General features: G+C 44.7%; 1 protein-coding gene across 1 annotated transcript in view; it reads left to right on the forward strand.

Annotated features, from left to right (window-relative positions):
- Positions 1-8,047: 8,047 nt before the first annotated feature.
- Positions 8,048-20,020, forward strand: part of CYFIP1 (cytoplasmic FMR1 interacting protein 1) — a 59,367-nt gene continuing 47,394 nt past the window's right edge. The window contains 6 exon segments of the mRNA XM_081859019.1: positions 8,048-8,211; positions 16,045-16,168; positions 16,276-16,365; positions 17,732-17,809; positions 18,614-18,715; positions 18,980-19,161. Coding sequence (XP_081715145.1) covers positions 16,052-16,168; positions 16,276-16,365; positions 17,732-17,809; positions 18,614-18,715; positions 18,980-19,161 — 569 coding nt within the window. The 5' untranslated portion in view covers positions 8,048-8,211; positions 16,045-16,051.

Raw genomic sequence — 20,020 nt, forward strand, 5'->3', positions numbered from 1 at the left:
GAGTTCTCTTGAATAATAATAATAATAATAATAAATTTTATTTATATCCCGCCCTCCCCAGCCGAAGCCGGGCTCAGGGCGGCTAACAACACTAAAACAGTACAACATTATAAAACATTATAAAAATGGATTAAAATGAATTAAAATCAAAATTGATGGCAACCATAAACTAAAGTTTTGTAAAGATTGCCAGAGGAGGGAGTCAGGCTGCGCCCTGACCAAAGGCCAGGTGGAACAGCTCTGTCTTACAGGCCCTGCGGAAAGATGTCAAGTCCTGCAGGGCCCTTGTCTCTTGTGAGAGAGCGTTCCACCAGGTTGGAGCCGCAGCCGAAAAAGCCCTGGCTCTAGTTGAGGCCAGCCTAACCTCTCTGTGGCTTGGGACCTTCAAGATGTTTTTATTTGAAGATCGTAAGTTCCTCTGTGGGGCATACCAGGAGAGGCGGTCCCGTAGGTACGAGGGCCCTAGGCCGTATAGGGCTTTGAAGGTTAAAACCAGCACCTTAAACCTGATCCTGTACTCCACCGGGAGCCAGTGCAGCTGGTATAGCACCGGATGAATGTGATCTCTAAGCGAAGACCCCGTAAGGAGTCTCGCTGCAGCATTTTGCACCCGCTGGAGTTTCTGGGTCAGTCTCAAGGGCAGCCCCACGTAGAGCGAGTTACAATAATCCAGTCTGGAGGTGACCGTCGCGTGGATCACAGTGGCTAGGTCAGGGCGTGAGAGGTAAGGAGCCAACTGCTTAGCTTGGCGGAGATGAAAGAATGCCGCCTTTGTTATAGCTGCAATCTGCGCCTCCATGGAGAGGGAGGTATCGAAGATTACACCCAAACTCTTAACGGACGGTGCTGGCACTAATTGCACCCCCGCAAGAGATGGGAGTTGCCCCCTCAGCCCCCTGTCGTCCCGTCCCAGCCAGAGGACCTCTGTCTTCGAAGGATTTAACTTCAGCCGGCTCCCACGTAACCATCCAGCCACAGCCTCCAAGCATCTGATCAGTGTGTCTGGGGCAGAGTCCGGGTGGCCGTCCATCAACAGATAGAGTTGGGTGTCATCAGCATACTGATGGCAGCCCAGCCCAAAACTCCGGACAAGCTGGGCGAGGGGGCGCATAAAGATGTTAAAAAGCATTGGGGAGAGTATTGCACCCTGGGGCACACCACACACCAAGGAGTGGCGGGATGACAATTCCCCCCCAAGCGCCACCCTCTGTCCCCGACCGGAGAGAAACGAGCGCAGCCATTGAAGGACTGTGCCCTGGATCCCCACGTCGGCAAGGCGGTGGTCCAGGAGTTCGTGATCGACCATGTCGAAGGCTGCTGACAGGTCTAGAAGAATCAGCAGCCCCGACCCGCCTCGATCCAGCTGCCTGCGGAGATCATCTGTTAGGGCGACCAGAGCCGTCTCAGTCCCATGACCAGCGCGGAAGCCGGACTGGAATGGATCCAGAGCCGATGTTTCATCCAGAAACCTACCAAGCTGTTCAGCAACCGCTCTCTCAATCACCTTACCCAGGAATGGAAGATTCGAAACCGGGCGGTAATTGGATAGATCTAAGGGATCTAAAGATGTTTTCTTTAAGAGCGGGCGCATCACTGCCTCCTTCAGTTCCCCTGGGAATGTCCCGGTGCCAAGGGACAGATTGATGATATCCCCCAGGGGGGCCCGCACCTCGTCTGGACACGCTCTGATCAGCCAGGACGGGCACGGGTCGAGAGGACATGTGGTGGGCTTTCCAGCTCGGAGGAGTCTGTCCACATCGGCTGGGGATATCCGGTCAAAGTGGTCCAATACTGAACCCGAGGGCAGTCGAGGGGCCTCCAGTTCCTTTATTGTATCCAAATTGGCAGGGAGGTCATGGCGGAGCAACAAGACCTTCTCCGCAAAAAAGCTCGCAAATGCCTCACAGCTGTGTGGCAAATTGTTATTTAAATTTGGCTGTCCTTCGAGGGACGTTAAAGACCGAATTATACTAAATAATTGCGCCGGGCGAGAGCTAGCGGATGCAATGGAGGCCGAGAAGTAAGACTTCTTAGCGGCCTTCACTGCCATCTCATAGGTTTTCATAAAAACCCTATAAGATGTTCTTGAGGCTCCGTCACGGGCACCCCGCCATACTCGCTCTAGCCGTCTGAGGTCCCGCTTCATTTTCCGGAGCTCCTCGGTAAACCAGGGAGCCCGGTTTCTGCGGGGTCGCAGAGGGCGCTTAGGTGCGATCTCATTGATGGCTGCCAGGAGCTGGGTATTCCAGGCCTCAACAAGCTCAGTCAATGAGTCGCCAGGGGGAGAAAGGTCCCGCAAGGCTTGACGGAATCTATCAGGGTCCATCAGCCTTTGCGGGCGAGCCCAAATTGGCTCGCCACCCAAGCAGGGTGGGGGTGGAACGTCAATCCTGGCTTTCAGGGCATAGTGATCAGACCATGGCACCTTCATCGAAGGAAACATGATCACATCTATACCGATGCCAAAGATCAGATCCAGCGTGTGGCCTGCTTGATGTGTGGGGCCCGAAACAAACTGGGAGAGCCCTAGTGTCGCCATGGAAGACACCAGGTCCAGAGCCTGCGAGGAGGGAGTGGCATCAGCATGGATGTTGAAGTCCCCCAATACCAATAGGTTAGGGAACTCCAAGGCCCAGCCGGCCACCGCCTCCAGCAGGCCTGACAGGGTGGCTGCTGGTGCGCTGGGTGGCCGGTACACCAGCCAGACAGCCAAGCTCACCTCGGAGCCCCACACTAGGCCAACACATTCAATGCCGGGGATCGATGGCGATGGTAGAGCCCTGAAAGGACAATCTTCCCGGATTAATAACGCCACCCCTCCCCCCCGGCCCACAGTCCGCGACTGGTGGAGGACGGAGAAACCCGGGGGCGCCATCTCTCGTAAGGTAACAGTATCCCCTTCGCGCACCCAGGTCTCAGTCACACATGCCAGGTCAACCCCCTGCGAGGTGAAGAAATCTCGCAGGGTGGCGGTTTTGTTGCCTATAGACCTGGCATTGCACAACACCAGTGACGGAGGTGAGTAATCCTTGCTCACCCTACCCTCGTCTCTCGGGATGGGGCGCAGATTGGAAGGGGTACGAGCATATCCGTATCTCGATCCCCTTCGCCTATGACATCTGCCCCCACCGCCATACCTCCCTTGCCCCTCCACAGTAGGAATCCCAAGCCTCAGGCTCACCTCCATTTACAGAATATAAAAGCAAACAAACGAAAACAATTATACGAAAATAAAGCCAATCCCCACCCCACTCCACAACCACCCCACCCCAACCCAAAATAGACCAAAACAAAATAAAAATACATGGATAAAAATCACCGCTTATGGTGGTACAACAAAGCAAAACAAAACAAAAAAACCCACACAGTTTAAAACATATAAAAACACTTCAAACAACCGCTGCCGCAGCACCAATGTCCCCAAAGGTGCGGCAGTGATGAGCGTAGGCCCCGCCCCAAGGCCTGATGGAGAGTGGGCCTGCAGGGGGAAGCCCTCCCCACACGCACGGCGAAGCGGCAGCAGTGGTGTTCCGAGGCCTCCTTGAAGCCTTATATGCTGAGGTGGAGTCTGGGGCCCGTCCCCAAGCCCAAGATGGAGAATGGGCTTGCAGGGGGAGCGGTCCTCCCCAAGACTCACTGGCAAAGCGGCAGCAGCAGTGTCCCGGGCCTACTTGGAGTCTTTTATGCTGAGGTGGAGTCTGGGGCTCGTCCCCAAGCCCAAGATGGAGAATGGGCTAGCAGGGGGAAGCCCTCCCCACACGCACGGCAAAGCGGCAGCAGTGGTGTTCCAAGGCCCAAGGTGGAGAATGGGCTTGCAGGGGGAGCGGTCCTCCCCAAGACTCACCGGCAAAGCGGCAGCAGCAGTGTCCCGGGCCTACTTGAAGAAAACAGTCTTCAGCTAGTAGAATGGGGCTAAAAATATGCTTTATTTAGACTGGATTGCCTGCTCCTTTCACAGGTTCTATAGAAGATAAGAACAGGATCAGGATGTCTTTAGAATATTTTAACTTGTGTGTGTCTGTCTCCTTCAGAAGCTCCTTTTAGGGATTTGATATCCAAAGCCTTGAATTGGAGCTGGAAAGAAATGAGTCTGTACATTCTGTTCTAGAATAGGTGAAATATGAGAGAACTAGTTTCCACCTCTCAAGAAGCATGTTGTTGATTACTGCAATAGCTGATGCTTCCGAACCATTTCCAAAGGCACCCAGAAAAGGAATGATTGGCCAGGTTTCTTCCAGCAACCTGGGGACTGTGTATCACAGTTTTAGGGATATAAATGCTTGCGTGGAAAGAAAATTATACGGAACAGTGCTAACAATGTGGCTTCATTTGGGGGGTGGGGTGACTGCACAACTTTTAAATCGTATAAAATCATGTGGCTGGCCTTTTTTTAAAAAAATGTTCCTTCTGAATGGGCTACAGCTGATGTTGCTGTATTGTAGCTGATTATTTAAAAGCTGTTTCACATTTCAGACCTTACAGAGCAAGTCCAATCTGTGGTGCTGGAGAGTTTGGATGTGACCCTTTGGCCACCAAAATTGTGGGTGGGCGGAAGCTACTGCCAGTAGGAGCCACAGGACACTCGGGAGAGTGAGGGTGAGGTAGGGAAAGGCAGAACAGGACATGGAAGGGATTTGCTGGGTTGAAAACCAGTCCAGCTACTACCAGTGAGCCTCACCAGGCCCTTTTGCTGTGGCAACCTAGAGCAAAAGAGAGAACCACCCACCAACTTTTGTCCAGACTAGCATGAATGACAGGATCTAGGATGCAGCCTTGGCTCAATTCTCCATGCAGCTCTCTTTTTTTTTTAAAAAAAATAATTTTTATTAATTTTACAACACAAACAAAAAACAAACAAACATAACACGACTTCCCCATACCTCCCCTTCACTGCATCCTTGTTTTAAAATTTTTTAGCAATCCTTCATCCATTTTTATATTTAATTCTCTTTAAAAATTTTCTTAATCTTAAATTTTTACAGCTGTAATTCTTTATATCAAATCCCTTGACATCTTAACATTCCGAAATTTTACAACAGTTTTTAAGATAAATTTTAAATTTTTCCCAGTCCTCTTCCACTGTCTCTCTCCTCTGGTCACGAATTCTGCCAGTCATCTCTGCCAGTCCCATAAATTCAGTCACCTTGGTCTGCCATTCTTCCAGAGTAGGTAGTTCTTTAGTCTTCCAATACTTTGCCAAGAGAATTCTTGCTGCTGTTGTTGCATACATAAAAAATGTTCTATCTTTCTTTGAAATCATTTGGCCTACCATGCCCAAGAGAAAAGCCTCCGGTTTCTTTACAAATGTCCACTTAGGGATTTTCTTAATTTCATTATAGATCATTTCCCAGTAGGCCTTAATCTTCGGGCAGGTCCACCAAAGATGATAAAAAGTTCCTTCGCATTCATTACACTTCCAACAGTTGTTATTGGGCAAATGATATATCTTTGCAAGCTTGACTGGGGTCATGTACCATCTATAGATCATTTTCATTATATTCTCTTTTAAGGCACTACATGCCGTGAATTTAATACCTGTGGTCCATAACTGCTCCCAGTCAGCAAACATAATATCATGACCAATGTCTTGTGCCCACTTAATCATAGCTGATTTGACCGTTTCATCCTGTGTGTTCCATTTTAGCAGCAGATTATACATTCTAGACAAATTCTTAGTATTGGGTTCTAACAATTCTGTTTCTAGCTTTGACCTCTCCTTCTGGAATCCTAGTTTCCTGTCCTGCTTAAATGTCTCATTAATCTGGTAATAATGTAACCAGTCTCGGACTTTAGGTTTTAATTTCTCAAAACTCTGTAGTTTCAACTTTTCACCATCATATTCTATAATTTCACAATATTTTGGCCAGTCTGAATCCATGTTCAGTCTTTTTACCGCCTTAGCTTCCATTGGTGACAACCACCTGGGGGTTTTACTCTCCAACAAATCTTTATATCGATTCCATACATTATACAGTGCTTTCCTGACAATATGGTTTTTAAAGTTTCTATGAACCTTTACCTTGTCATACCATAAGTATGCATGCCAACCAAAGTTGTTATCGTAGCCTTCCAGATCCAAGATATCTGTATTCTCAAGAAGTAGCCATTGTTTCAGCCAGCAAAAAGCTGCTGCTTCATAATAAAGTCTTAAGTCCGGCAGGGCGAAGCCCCCTCTATCCTTTGCATCAGTCAAAATCTTAAATTTTATTCTGGGTTTTTTGCCCTGCCAGACAAATTTAGATATATCTTTCTGCCACTTCTTGAAACAGTCCATCTTGTCTAAAATTTGCAGTGTCTGGAACAAAAATAACAATCTCGGCAATACATTCATCTTGATAACAGCAATTCGGCCTAACAAGGAAAGTCTCAGCCTAGACCATATATCAAAATCTTTCTTCACTTCCAACCAACATTTCTCATAATTATCTTTGAATAGGTTCACGTTCTTAGATGTTAAATTCACCCCCAGATATTTCACTCTTTTTGCAATTTCCAAACCGGTTTCTCTTTGGAAACTATCTTTTCCCCCCATCGTTAGATTTTTTTTCCAGCACCTTTGTCTTATGTTTATTTAATTTAAAACCTGCTACTTGACCAAATATTTCAATTAATTCCAGAACTCTTTTTGTACTGGCTTCTGGCTGTTGCAATGTCAAAACTAGGTCATCTGCAAATGCTCTTAACTTATAATGTTTAGTTCCGACCTGGCTCCATGCAGCTCTCATTCCCAGATAGGGTTTAGGATTCTTCCCTTCAAGATTGAAAGCTGTATTATTTGATCCAACCATGGCCACTGGTCACATCACCATCTGGCAAATAGAAGGGGAAGAAATGGAGGCAGTGAAAGATTTTACTTTCTTGGGCTCCATGATCACTGCAGATGGTGACAGCAGCCATGAAATTCAAAGATGCCTGCTTCTTGGGAGAAAAGCAATGACAAACCTAGACAGTAGCTTAAAAAGTAGAGACATCACCTTGCCAACAAAGGTCCGTATAGTTAAAGCTATGGTTTTCCCAGTAGTGATGTATGGAAGTGAGAGCTGGACCATAAAGAAGGCTGATCGCTGAAGAATTGATGCTTTTGAATTATGGTGCTGGAGGAGACTCTTGAGAGTCCCATGGACTGCAAGAAGATCAAACCTTTCCATTCTTAAGGAAATCAGCCCTGAGTGCTCACTCGAAGGACAGATCGTGAAGCTGAGGCTCCAATACTTTGGCCACCTCATGAGAAGAGAAGACTCCCTGGAAAAGACCCTGATGTTGGGAAAGATGGAGGGCACAAGGAGAAGGGGACGACAGAGGACGAGATGGTTGGATGGTGTTCTCGAAGCTACCAGCATGAGTTTGACCAAACTGCGGGAGGCAGTGGAAGACAGGAGGGCCTGGCGTGCTCTGGTCCATGGGGTCACGAAGAGTCGGACACGACTAAACAACAACAACAAATTTGATCCAACGTATGCATTAGTTCCAGATTGCTTTATGAGGGTAGATTTTTTTTTTAAAAAAAGACTATTAAAAGCACAAGCCGAGGTATAAAATAGGCGTTGCTCTTTACAAAAAGGATGTACTCGGTTTGTCCTCATGTGTCTATAAATTCCAGGCGGAACGTTTGTGACCTTAAGAATCGTTCTGAAGTTGCCTCAGCTGGACGCTAGGATGAGAGGACGCTAGGATATTTAGAAAGGGTATGTTCCATGAAATCTCTAAACTTGCAATGAAAGAAGGCACGATGCGTGCAGCCAAAATCGTTCAAGAGTTTTTGTGCGGAGTGCCTAACTTCACAGCGATCCGGGGTATGAGCTGAGCGCCCGCCGCCTCCAGCCTCCCTTATTCTCTTTGCAAACCGGACGGCTGTGTGAGCAAGATGTGGGAGGAGAATCGCTGGCTGGGAGGGAGGAGGAGCCGGAGGCTGGCTGGCTGGCTGGCTGGGCCCGGCGAGCGAGCAGGGTAGCTTTGCCTTGGAGAGGAATGGCTGCGGGTTTGGGACGGGACGGGGGAGGAGCTGCAGGAAAGGGTGTTTCCTGGCACGGTTTCCTTGTTTGAGTGACTCAGACAGGAAACTCCCTGCTTCGTGCGGCCCTGGGAAAAGGAAAGCGGCCCTGGCGAGGCCCCCTCCTCCGACGCACAGGCACCCTCTCGCCGTCGCGCTCGAGGGGGGAAGCGGCGCCTCCGCGAGAGCAGTGCCGGGGGCTCCGCGGGCTCCAAGCGGAGGTAAGCCGCGGGCCTTTTTCGCCCTTGCAGGCTGCGCGAGAGAAACTTTCCTTGAGGCGCGCCCTTATCCGCCCGGGGAGGAACTTGCCCTCTGCTAAGCTGCTCCTCTTTGCCTCCCTTGCAACAAAATGCCGGGCATTTAGAGCTTCGGCTGCGTGCCAGAGACCCGAGCCCTCCTTTCCCCGCTATATGGCCTAAGCAGAGGGGCGGACGTGAGTTTCTGCCCGTGGGTTTTGAGGCGGGCCTCGGCGCTGCGTTCCAAACTTCCTTGGAAGTTTCGCTGCCTGTGAAGCGTCGCCGTTGCTGCCTCGCCTCATTTTGGAAGGAGACCGAGGGCCGGAGCAGCCAAGGGGGTGAGGGGAGGAAGCCCAGGGTGGGTTTGGGCTTGGGGAGGGCAAGGCTCGGTTCACTGGCGGGCTTTTGCGGGTGTCGTTTTGCTGCCCGTGGTGAGCAGCGGCCTCGGGCAGCTTGCTAAGGTCGTGGGGAAGGTGTAAAAACAGGAATTTGGAAAGCACTTCCGCGCACCAGCTCTCCTGACACGCGTGCAAGATCTCCCTGCATCGCTTGGTAAACGCTCAAGGTGGTATGTTCGCCCTGCACAACTTGACCTAAGATAAATTTCATTGTGGAGTCGTATAGCCTGCACAGTATGCAGAGTTGTAAGTCTCTTCAGCATAGTCAAGAAGCCCAGACAAATTGCTAGCACATAGGTTTCGTTAGTCGTTTGTGGGTCTTAGGTGACCAGAGAGAGAGACCAGTCCTCTATTTTGAGAATATTAACAGAAAGCGTGCGGAAACTTGAAAGTATCATAACTTGCTAAGGGTCTAATTTGCAGGAGACTTTGGATATGTACTAATACACATTGAAAGAGTGAGAAAGTGAATCTTTGGTAAACACCCCTTAATCTGCAAGGTAGTGGAGTTTGACTAATCCATTGCAGACCTACTCAAAGTTAATGGGACTTGTTTCAGAATAAACATGCATAGAGGATAGCAGCTGAAGTCATTAACTAGCAACTAATCATTAAAAACAATGAACTTGTTTTATAGTGGCCAGGCCTAAGGCTTTTCCAGAAATGTGTGCCTTTCTCTTGTAGTTTTCTGAATTTCTGCAGTAAGCAGTTTATATAGTGTAGGTTTCAGGTGTTCCAAAATCAGTGTCTTTCATTGAGAGGCACTCACATTTCACTACCCTAATACAAAAGTTGAACTTGCAAAACACTGAAATATGACACGGGGAGTTGGAATAGTTGCATTTTAGGCTGATTTTAGTAGCCTCAATTCTAGGGATGGGTTAGAGCATTCAGGCATAACTAACTTCATTATGAACCCTTTAGTTGGGTTTTGGGGTAGTGAACATAATTTACATTAATGTTCTGGCCACAGCATTATGCAAAATTATTTTATAATGTCTACTAGCTATGTTTAGCTCTATTCTTAATTTTACTCTTCCCAGTGTTTTCTATATTTAGGATACTGTGTTTCCAATATTTTTCACATGGTAATTCAGGAATGGAGATCAAGAACAGGTCAATAATTCCTGTGTTCAAACTATTTAATTAACATCCTACACAAATTCACTTAACTCTCACCTGCTCATGTTTTGCTGTTTTAAGCAATCTGTTTGGATGCCAGTTAACTTTCTTGCTTTTATTTCTTTTTCTTTTAGACATTTTACAAATATTTTAAAACAAATCTACAGATCCAGTTTACATTCCCTTCGACTTCCCTCCCCTCCTTTCTGCAGCTATTTATTTTATATATTTTTATTACTGCATATCCAATTCAAATCTTTTTACCAATTTTCCCTAGTTTATCTCTTACTGCACATGTTTATATCAGTCCTGCTAATGTTTTGATTTGTTTACAATGCATCTTCAGATAACACATTTCCCCCACTCTATTTTTAAAAGTCTTTCTTCTTGGTTTCTTACTCTTCTGGTAAGTTTTGCCATTTTTGCATACTCCCATTAGTTTTAATTGCTAATCTTGCCAGAACTGTTTTGAACTTTCTTGCTTTTAAATGGGATGCGCCGCTGTGGAAAACAAGATGCTAGAATAGCATCTGGCTTTCACTCTGATTCAGTAGGGCTGCTCTTACAATATGGTATTTTTTATTCATTAATGAAGTCCACCTTTGTACTGCAAGAGATTCTCAAGAGAATATTGAACAATCAAAATATTGCAGTTAAATGCCGATAAAGCAGTTGGACAAAAAAGGAGCTGAAGAAAATACTCTATGGAATATAAAAATTGAACCCGAGCTTAGTCTCCTGTTGCTTGGAAGGGACATTGTTGTAAAAGGGACTTCAGGAGGATTTGTCATGTTCTCGTCTTCCATCCCTCAAGGTCCAACATATAGCCATGAATATGTGATAGCTTCCTGAAAGTGACTACCAGTAACACCTTGTGTTTTCCTGCCATTCACATAAGGAGTCCCACTAAGAGGACAGGGCTATAGATGACTCAGTGACTGTTTTTCCATTGGCGAAGGCAGTAGGCCTCTGAATTTGGGAACTTGCAGCTGGGGACAGCACATGCCCTGGTTGCAGGCTTTCCATAGGCGTCTGGTTGACCACTGTAAGAACAGGACTAAATGGAACGTGGGCCTCATCCAGCTGCACTTTACTTGTGTTTCTAAGATCTAGTTCTCAGTGGGATCTAAACTTGTAGGTCTGCACAACTCTAGGCTGTAGGCTAGCTCTTAAATAACACAATGCCCTCACTTGTTTGTGGGGCATCCATTCATGTCAATCTACCTGCACTTTTTAACATGGTTGGATATTGCTGCAAGATGACTTAAGGAAGAATAAGGTATTTGGCGTAATACAGATACCATAGTACTTAGCATTTATTTGTTTATTAGAAGTTAAAACCAATGTGATAGATTGTAGGAAGCTAATAAGCATGCACATACATATACACACATAATGTGACTAGTGAATGTGTTGCAGGTTACATGGACTCTTTTAACTAATATAGAAACAAGAAGTTTTTAGGTGTGTGTGTGCTGTACTCCGTTGGAATTATTGGTGGTTCGGTGGCTTTTCTTCCACACCTGTGTTCTCTTCAGATCAGGGATAGCTAATGTGGTGCCCTCTCATCAACCTTATCCAGCATGGCCAATGGTTTAAGATGATGGGAGTTGTATTCCAGCAACATCTGGAAAGCACTACGTTGGCTAAAATAGTGATAGGGAAACTTCCCATCAGGAAAAAAAATAGTGGAATATTACATGCAGTTTTTGCAGTGTACACTGTAGTTTTCACTTTCCTAAGGCTTCCCCTCCGCCTTCTGCCACTCAAGTCTTTTGTCTCCAAGCATCCATAGACTTCTCTTGATTTCTTCCAGTACATTCCAACTCTGTAATTCTAAGGTTCTCTGAATGGATTCACTGCATCTGTCCTTGGTTAAGAATTTTCTGAGCAGAAGTGAAAGAGAGGAAGTTGTGCACGGAGTAGCTATTTTTTGTATTTCTCTTAAGCTGCGTATGAAATTTGCATGTGAAAAAGGAATCTTCATCTAAAGATCTTAGATGTGCAAGTTATGTGCCCGGTTTTAGCCAGCTGTAAATATACTTTGTGCTGCATGACTGCTATTTTATAGAATCAGAGTTGCAAGGAATCTCAAAGTCCAACCCTCTGATGGTTCAGATGATCTGCTACTTGTCACATATTAGGGCTTTTTGCTCTTAGGTTTTCTTTGCTGGTTTCTGTTGAGAAATTTCAGCTTTGTTGGGACCATAATTGCCTTCATTAATGGTGGAAATAATTTCTTCAGGGTCTTTGAGAACTTGTTTATAGTAAAAAAAAAAAAGTGCTTTCAGAAGAGAACTCAACATGTTTGTATGTACATGGCAAATCTTATTGCAGAATTCTTCTGTGATGCCTTTTTATTTGTTTGAAACGTTTAGGTCCCTTCTTTTCCAACTAAAAGTTTTACAGGTTTGTTTACAACAATAAAAAAACTATAAAACAATTTATGATGATTAAAACATCACAGCCAAAAGGCCACAGTAACAAATATTAAATAAAATAAATAAAAAGCCCTCCAGAATAATCACGTTTTCAGTGAAAGGTGGGCAGTGATGGAGCCATCTTCAGGAAGAACATTCTGCAGCCTTGAGTTGAACTATTTGTGAATTATATTCGCAGTTTTGTTGCATGCTAGAGTAGGGGCAAAGTACCCTGTCCCTCCTTTCTGCCGTTTCTTGTGTTTCTGTGCTGGGCCTGGAGGGGTACACTTTGCCTCATCCATCCACAGCTTAGAATCCTGAATAAGCTAAAAAATACTGAATAGGCTTGCAGTGTAGACAAGGCGTAGCTATGTGACAATCTGCTGATTTCTTTCTTTTTTTGAATCACAGTATTTTGTGCTGATGAGCGCTCTTCCTGTTGTTTCTCTATCAGTCAAATGCTGATTTTTCTTGCTTGCTTAGAGTTAAAATAAGGAAGTGTAAGACGTATGCACATCTCTTGAAGAGAAACTACAAAAGGTTTGTTCCATTCACCCCACTTCCAGTCTATGTGCCCAGACAAACCAAAGAGAAAATCCATAGTGGTCTTAGTAATACAAGACATGCTTCTGACTATGTTTAAATGAGGCATGCAAGAATAAATTGACTTTAAAACCAATTGATAATCCAGTGAAAGCTGCAATCCTAACCCCATTTACCAGAGTAAGATCCATTGAATCCCATAGGACAACTTTATAAGTAGATATGGTTAGGGTTGAGCTGTAAATTACCGTATTTTCCGCTCTATAAGACGCACCAGACCACAAGATGCACCTAGTTTTTGGAGGAGGAAAACAAGAAAAAAAATATTCTGAATCTCAGAAGCCAGAACAGCAAGAGGGATCGTTTCACAGTGAAAGCAGCAATCCCTCTGGCTGTTCTGGCTTCTGGGATAGCTGCGCAGCCTGCATTCGCTCCATAAGACGCACACACATTTCCCCTTACTTTTTAGGAGGGAAAAAGTGAGTCTTATAGAGCAAAAAATACGGTACTTTGAAGCAGATTTGGTCCCACTTGAAGTCAAGGACAGCACAATATTTGAGAGGCTTTGCTTCAGATATTTATAACAACATGTATCTTGGGCCATTTCCACTTTGCCATTAGAAAAGGGAGCAGGGATCAAACTGGTCATTGAACTTCAAGCAGAGAACTATGATGGAAACATGCGTACCAGGTTTAGTTGGTTATATCAGTCTTTAGTTGGTGATCTCAAACTATATTGATAACCCCAGTGTAGTTTCCTCACAACTTTCCTTAACCATCATTGAAAAATAATGGAGAGAGTTTGAAATTGAAGCACAGAATGGAATGCTGAGTATGCACACATGTTTTCATTCTGATATCTCTCTCTCCCAAGCAGTTACTGGATTACAGTGTGTTTTGTTTTTTCATCCCCGTTTTAAAAATGGGGCCAGGGCGGTCATGGACAGTTGTGCCCTAAAAATGCTTACAAGATTAAAATTTGAATTTCTCAGTATTTACCTGAAAGCAACACCCAAGCTTAGAGAAGTTGCTTGGTGAGTTAAAATTTTGCCTGTTGAATTAAAATTGAATTTGTTCTAATATAGGAAATAGCCAGGGTACTGGTTAGCCTCTTGCCAATGAAACAACAACAATAGTTCTTACTGGCTGAATTTGCACATATATTGAGAGTTTATGACGTTGATGATGAATAGGTGCTGTTTTTCTATGAGTGGGGTCGTCCTTTGTTTTTCTTCCAGTATGTAGGCACAAGTACAGGCAAACCATTTGAAAGTGAGTCACTATTTCTAAATTAGTGAGTTTATGCAGTTTGTAGGTTGGCAGTAACCAGGCTGACTAAATTTAGCCCTGCTTACTCAGTGACAGAGCTGAAGAGTCATGTCAAGGTATAATGGCACAATATTGAATGCTGGCGATGAAAGGATGCTGTAGAGGCTATACAGTGGCACCTCAGGTTAAGAACTTAATTCATTCTGGAGGTCCATTCTTAACCTGAAACTGTTCTTAACCAGAGGTACCACTTTAGCTAATGGGGCCTCCCGCTGCCACCGCACGATTTCTGTTCTCATCCTGAGGTAAAGTTCTTAACCTGAGGTACTACTTCCGGGTTAGCGGAGTCTGTAACCCGAAGTGTTTGTAACCTGAGGTGTTTGTAACCCGAGGTACCACTGTAGTAAAGTAGAAATCAAGTTGCTAGGTTTGTCATTGCAAGAGGCATAAGAAATCATTCACCAGGCACAGTTTGGCAACATAACAAGTAAGAAGCCATGATGTGGGAATTGTAGAAGGTTTTAAGTTGAGCCAAGACACTCTAGAACTTAACTTGAGAATCCCTTTGCAGTTCCAGGATTCAGCAGTGAGATAAGAATTATGTAGCAATGGGTCTCCTTGCATCAGAAGGGATTGGATTAGATGACCTTTGAGGTCACTACCAATTCTAAGAATAACAATAAATGAGGAACTGCAGCAGATCCCACCACATCTGCATTTCCAGGTCAAAGGAGGTGACTTGGAAGCAGACTTCTAGTCACCTGGAAATTAAATACTGGGCTCTTTTAGCTGGACCAGGGATGGGGAACATTTTTCGGTCCAGGGACCACATTCGCTCACAAATAATCTTCTGGGGGCCACATTTCAGTGGTGGGGCAGGGTCAGAGGGGCTACTGGGTTTTATCCACCTATAAAACCCTCTCCAACTTCCTTTCAATCAAGCAAGAGGCTGTGTAATGATATATTTATAGTGAGGAGCATCACTTCTAAGGGTGTGGCTTTCGGAAGAGTTTTCCCCTTCCCTGAGATAGACAGTGTGTGGTGTGCGAAGCAAGAACCTTTCAATTATTATTTTTGTTGTTGTGATAGCTACTAATGTTATGACTTTTGCCTGTCATCTTTGGTGAATCTTTCTTCAGAACGTTTCCTACATGTGGTAAACTTGTGAGTGAGAGCTCCCCAGGATGTGGTACTCCTCACATCTCGGTCGTTCTTTACGAGTGCGATAGGCCGAAGTTATGTCACATTGACTGTTCTCTGTGAAATACGAACACAAGGGCAGCCTTGTAAATATGCCCACAGGAACCACTATACTGCATATTATTTATTTGGTTATTTGTTTTACAAGACTCCTGAAGGCTGGCAGAGGAAGGGAGGAGGCCTGTATTTCTGTGCTGGTTGTGGAAGATGGGGCTACATTCCTATAGTATCTCACATGGTTTTATGTTCAATACAGAGGAGAGATGGAGTTCTTCATCCTTCTCCACCAACCTACTCACTTGCGGGCAAAGAATTCCTCTTTGCCTGTGGCTTCCAGGCTAATGCTTAAACCCAAAAGGAATTGGATCCCATAATTTCCTTTTTTTGCACACACCAGACACCTTTATGTCCAGAATATTGGGTGTGTGTGTGTGCCTATCCTGCAGGATCTGAACTCCCTGAGAGGGTTTTTCTGCCCCTGAACAGTGCAGCTGTTGTGATGCCAAAATGTTTTTTGTGCCCCTCCCCCATTTTTTCCATGTCTTAATTTAAAAAAACAAAATTCATTTCAATTTTCTTTTATTGACTACTCTGCTGTGATACTGTGATGGCAGAAACCATTTGTACCACCAAAAAGATCCTCCTCAGATTTGTTGGGTTTAAAGGAAATGAAGTGGTTTCATCCATCTGGCCACAACTGCTTTTGCTGTGCCCTCTTTTACATGCTATACCTTGACGACTGGGCCCATGGGTCAAAATGGCCCTTAGCCTGAAAAAGATTAACCATTCCTGGTCTACAGCATGTTGCAGGTCATCTTTACCTGTTATGGATTTTGCCAGTTTAAAGTTGTGTTTTCTCCTTATAGAACCAAAATGACTGCCCAAGTTACCTTGGAGGACGCTTTGTCCAATGTCGATCTCTTGGAAGAATTGCCACTACCAGACCAACAACCATGTATTGAGCCCCCTCCATCATCCTTGCTTTATCAGGTATGGCATCTGCAAAATGAAATATTTGTTGACCAGTTTAAGACCACCACTTGAATAAACTTCTTCAAGACCTTTGATCATTTTGGTGTCTATTTCTTTTCATGCAGCCAAATTTCAACACCAATTTTGAAGACAGGAATGCATTTGTCACAGGCATTGCAAGATACATCGAACAGGCAACTGTTCATTCTAATATGGTAAATATTTTTATTGTGTTTTTCCTTCCTTCCTTTTTTACAGCAACAACATAAAAAATACGGGCAAGTGAGGGAAGGGTAGCATGGTAAAAACTGAACAATTTCCTCTTGTCAGGATCTGATTACATTAGAAGGAAATGGGAAATTATGTTAGTATGTTTCTTTCAACCTGGAAAATTCATTTTTTTAAAAAAAATAGTGTTAAACTATATGTGTATATTCTGCATGTGTTCTGGATAATTTTTAGTACTTTCACCTGTTCTGTGGTAGAAACTTGGGCTTAATTTCATTCTTTTATTTTGTGTGTGTATGTGTATTTTCTCAGTTTGTAGCATTGTGATTATTTAGGTCCAACAAATAAAAAAAAAAAGTTCATTAGAAGTTCTGTAAATGTAAGTTATAGGAGGAGGTACCAGAATATAGAGGAAGCTTAAAGGGGATGGAGTTAACTCAAAAAAAATCTGAGAAATGCTGACGTAGACTGTCTCAAGTGATCCTTGATTCTGCTAAAATAAGCCACCTGGTGTTACATTATTCTTTAGTTATATACTGGATTGGCAAGTTTTGCTGCTTAGCCTTCCTTTTTACAATTTAAAGGGGAAAGCTTTGATGGCTAGAGCGGATGGATGTTGTCGTCCAAAAACACATGGAAGACACCAGGCTAGGGAAGGTTGGTCGAGGATGCATGATTCTCATTTAGGATGCTAGAGGTCCCAGGTTCTTTGTCTTTAAGGGAGGGGCCATGTTTTGTGACAGAGCAAATGATTTGCATGTGGAAGTTCTGAGGCTCAGTCCCTGGCATCTCCAGTTTTGAAAGGATTGGGTAGCAAGCAATGTGAAAGACCCTTTGTGTAGGACCCTAAAGAGCCACTGCGAGTCAGAGGAGGCAGTTGGCTCGATGGACTAACAGTCTGACCTGGTATAAATAACACAGCACCCTATGTTTCTGCAGTTAGACTGTTCTATGATTCTGCTCAAATGTGAGAGTTTAGTATTGGGCACATACCAATTAAGCATCCCAATAACCTTTTTCTTCCACCGTTTGTTAGTGGATATGATTCATTCAGTGATTTGTTGAAGCCGTAACCGTTATTGTTGAAAGCGAAAGATTTGGCTATGTTCCTAAGTACAATTACTTGGAAAAACCAGGGCTTAGAATTCCCAGTTGGCGATGTTCAGAGCTGGAGAAATAGTCAAAGCAAAATTTTGGACAGTGTTCTGATGAAAGCTTTTAGCTTATCACTTATGAGATGCCAGGCAGATGTTTTATTTCTTTCTTTACATCACTGCTAGCTCCAGTAAACTTCCCTTTGTGTTCACCTCTGCACCTTCTTCATCGAAATAACAGCTTTTATTTTTACGATAGAACGAAATGTTGGAAGAAGGGCAAGAATATGCTGTCATGCTGTATACATGGAGAAGCTGCTCAAGAGCCATTCCTCAGGTAATGGAGCAACATGGACTCTTTAGTTCTATCATTTTGGCTTATTACAAATGTGTTGTGTCTCCCATTCCATACAGCTGGTTCCTGGGACAGCTGCCTCCTCAGCACCTGTCTACCTGCCTGTAGGGTGTGTGCGCATGTCTCAGTGTACAGGAACCACTTCCCACTTCCCATCTTTATCTTGGACGCTTTCTCGTTCTCGCAGCACACATATTTTTTACTGCAATAGAGGACAACGTTAGAAAATTAATGAGGAAGTGCTGTACAGTGGAAAGAGGGCAGGTGCTGGCATTGGAGATGATCCTTCCTCTATTTTGGTAGTACTAGAGGCAGAATCAATGTGAAACTCTACTCACCCCCTCTCGATCTTTGTAAAAGATACCACCAACCTGTTATTGAACTACTAGACAAGCCCTTTCCAGCGCTTGACTCAAGTGTGTTGTATTTGGTAGAATAAACAAAACAAATTCCTTCCAGTAGCACCTTAAAGACCAACTAAGTCAGTTCTTGGTATGAGCTTTCGTGTGCATGCACACTTCTTCAGATACCTGCACACTTCTTCAGATTTGGTAGAATAGTTATTGAATCAAGTGCTCAATAAGAAGGTGTGTTATGTTGACATAGTGTAGCTTGCATGTTTTGACATAGATATTTTTGTGTGCGGAAGTTTTCTTCTGTGAACTGCCCTGGGTCCTCTGGGTGTAGGGCGGCATATAAATTAAATAAATATTTTTTTTATAACTAGGTGAGAAAGATGTGTATGAAGAGTATATAATCTGACAAATTCTGCCCTCCCCTTTTCAGGTGAAATGTAATGAGCAGCCAAACAGAGTGGAAATTTATGAAAAAACAGTGGAAGTGCTGGAACCAGAGGTCACAAAACTGATGAATTTTATGTACTTTCAGGTAAACGAATATCGGTTGCTAACTTGATGGTTGTTCTTCTTCCCCAGTGCTTTCCGTGATTTCTGCTTTCCCCAGCATTCTTCCTTCCTTGCCTACCTTGTCTGTTCCATGGTAGTTATGTGTGGTATTCATTACTTAATGAATGGTTCACGTGGAGAGTCATTTTGTGTACCAGCAGTGTATGGACAAATCTGATCACTACAACCTGTGGGTAGCACTCTTACTTTAAACAACAGCAACACAGAGATTTGTTTTTATCAACAGAGAAATGCAATCGAAAGATTCTGTGGAGAGGTGAAGCGTCTGTGTCATGCCGAGAGGAGGAAGGACTTTGTGTCTGAAGCATATCTGATCACTCTTGGAAAGTTTATCAACATGTTTGCTGTTTTGGATGAGCTGAAAAATATGAAGTGCAGTGTGAAGAATGACCATTCGGCCTACAAACGGTGAGATGCTCTGTGGGGTGGGGGTGGGGCAGCGTTTTCTATATTTGGTTTATGTTGTTACTGTGAATCATGCCAACTAGTAAAGAGTTTTAGTATCGTGTTTTTTAGTATCGAGGGGACGCAGGTAGCGCTGTGGGTAAAACCTCAGCGCCTAGGACTTGCCGATCGCATGGTCAGCGGTTCGAATCCCCGCGGCGGGGTGGCTCCCGTCGCTCGGTCCCAGCGCCTGCCAACCTAGCAGTTCGAAAGCACCCCCGGGTGCAAGTAGATAAATAGGGACCGCTTACCAGCGGGAAGGTAAACGGCGTTCCGTGTGCTGCGCTGGCTCGCCAGATGCAGCTTGTCACGCTGGCCACGTGACCCGGAAGTGTCTGCGGACAGCGCTGGCTCCCGGCCTATAGAGTGAGATGAGCGCACAACCCTAGAGTCTGTCAAGACTGGCCCGTACGGGCAGGGGTACCTTTACCTTTACCTTACCTTGCTGTTTTATCAGTGCAACGTCTCTTCTAATCTTCTGCGTCTGAGCTGCTTTGAAATAGTGGATCACTGTAACCCTATGCCAGGTGTGACGAGCCTTTGACTCTTCAGATGTTGCTGAAGTACAACTCCCATCATTCCTAGTTATTGGCTATGCTTCCTGGAGCTGATGTTGGAGTTCATCAACATCTGGAGGGCCAAAGGTTCTTCACACCTGCCCTGCGCAGTTGCTGAGTGTCATACCCAGGCATAGGCAAACTCGGCCCTCCAGATGTTTTTGGGACTACAATTCCCATCATCCCTGACCACTGGTCCTGTCAGCTAGGGATGATGGGAGTTGTAGTCCCAAAACATCTGAAGGGCCGAGATTGCGTATGCCTTG

Source organism: Podarcis erhardii (assembly GCF_964252035.2).
Source record: "Podarcis erhardii genome assembly, chromosome: 4".
NCBI classification, from domain to species: Eukaryota; Metazoa; Chordata; class Lepidosauria; order Squamata; family Lacertidae; genus Podarcis; species Podarcis erhardii.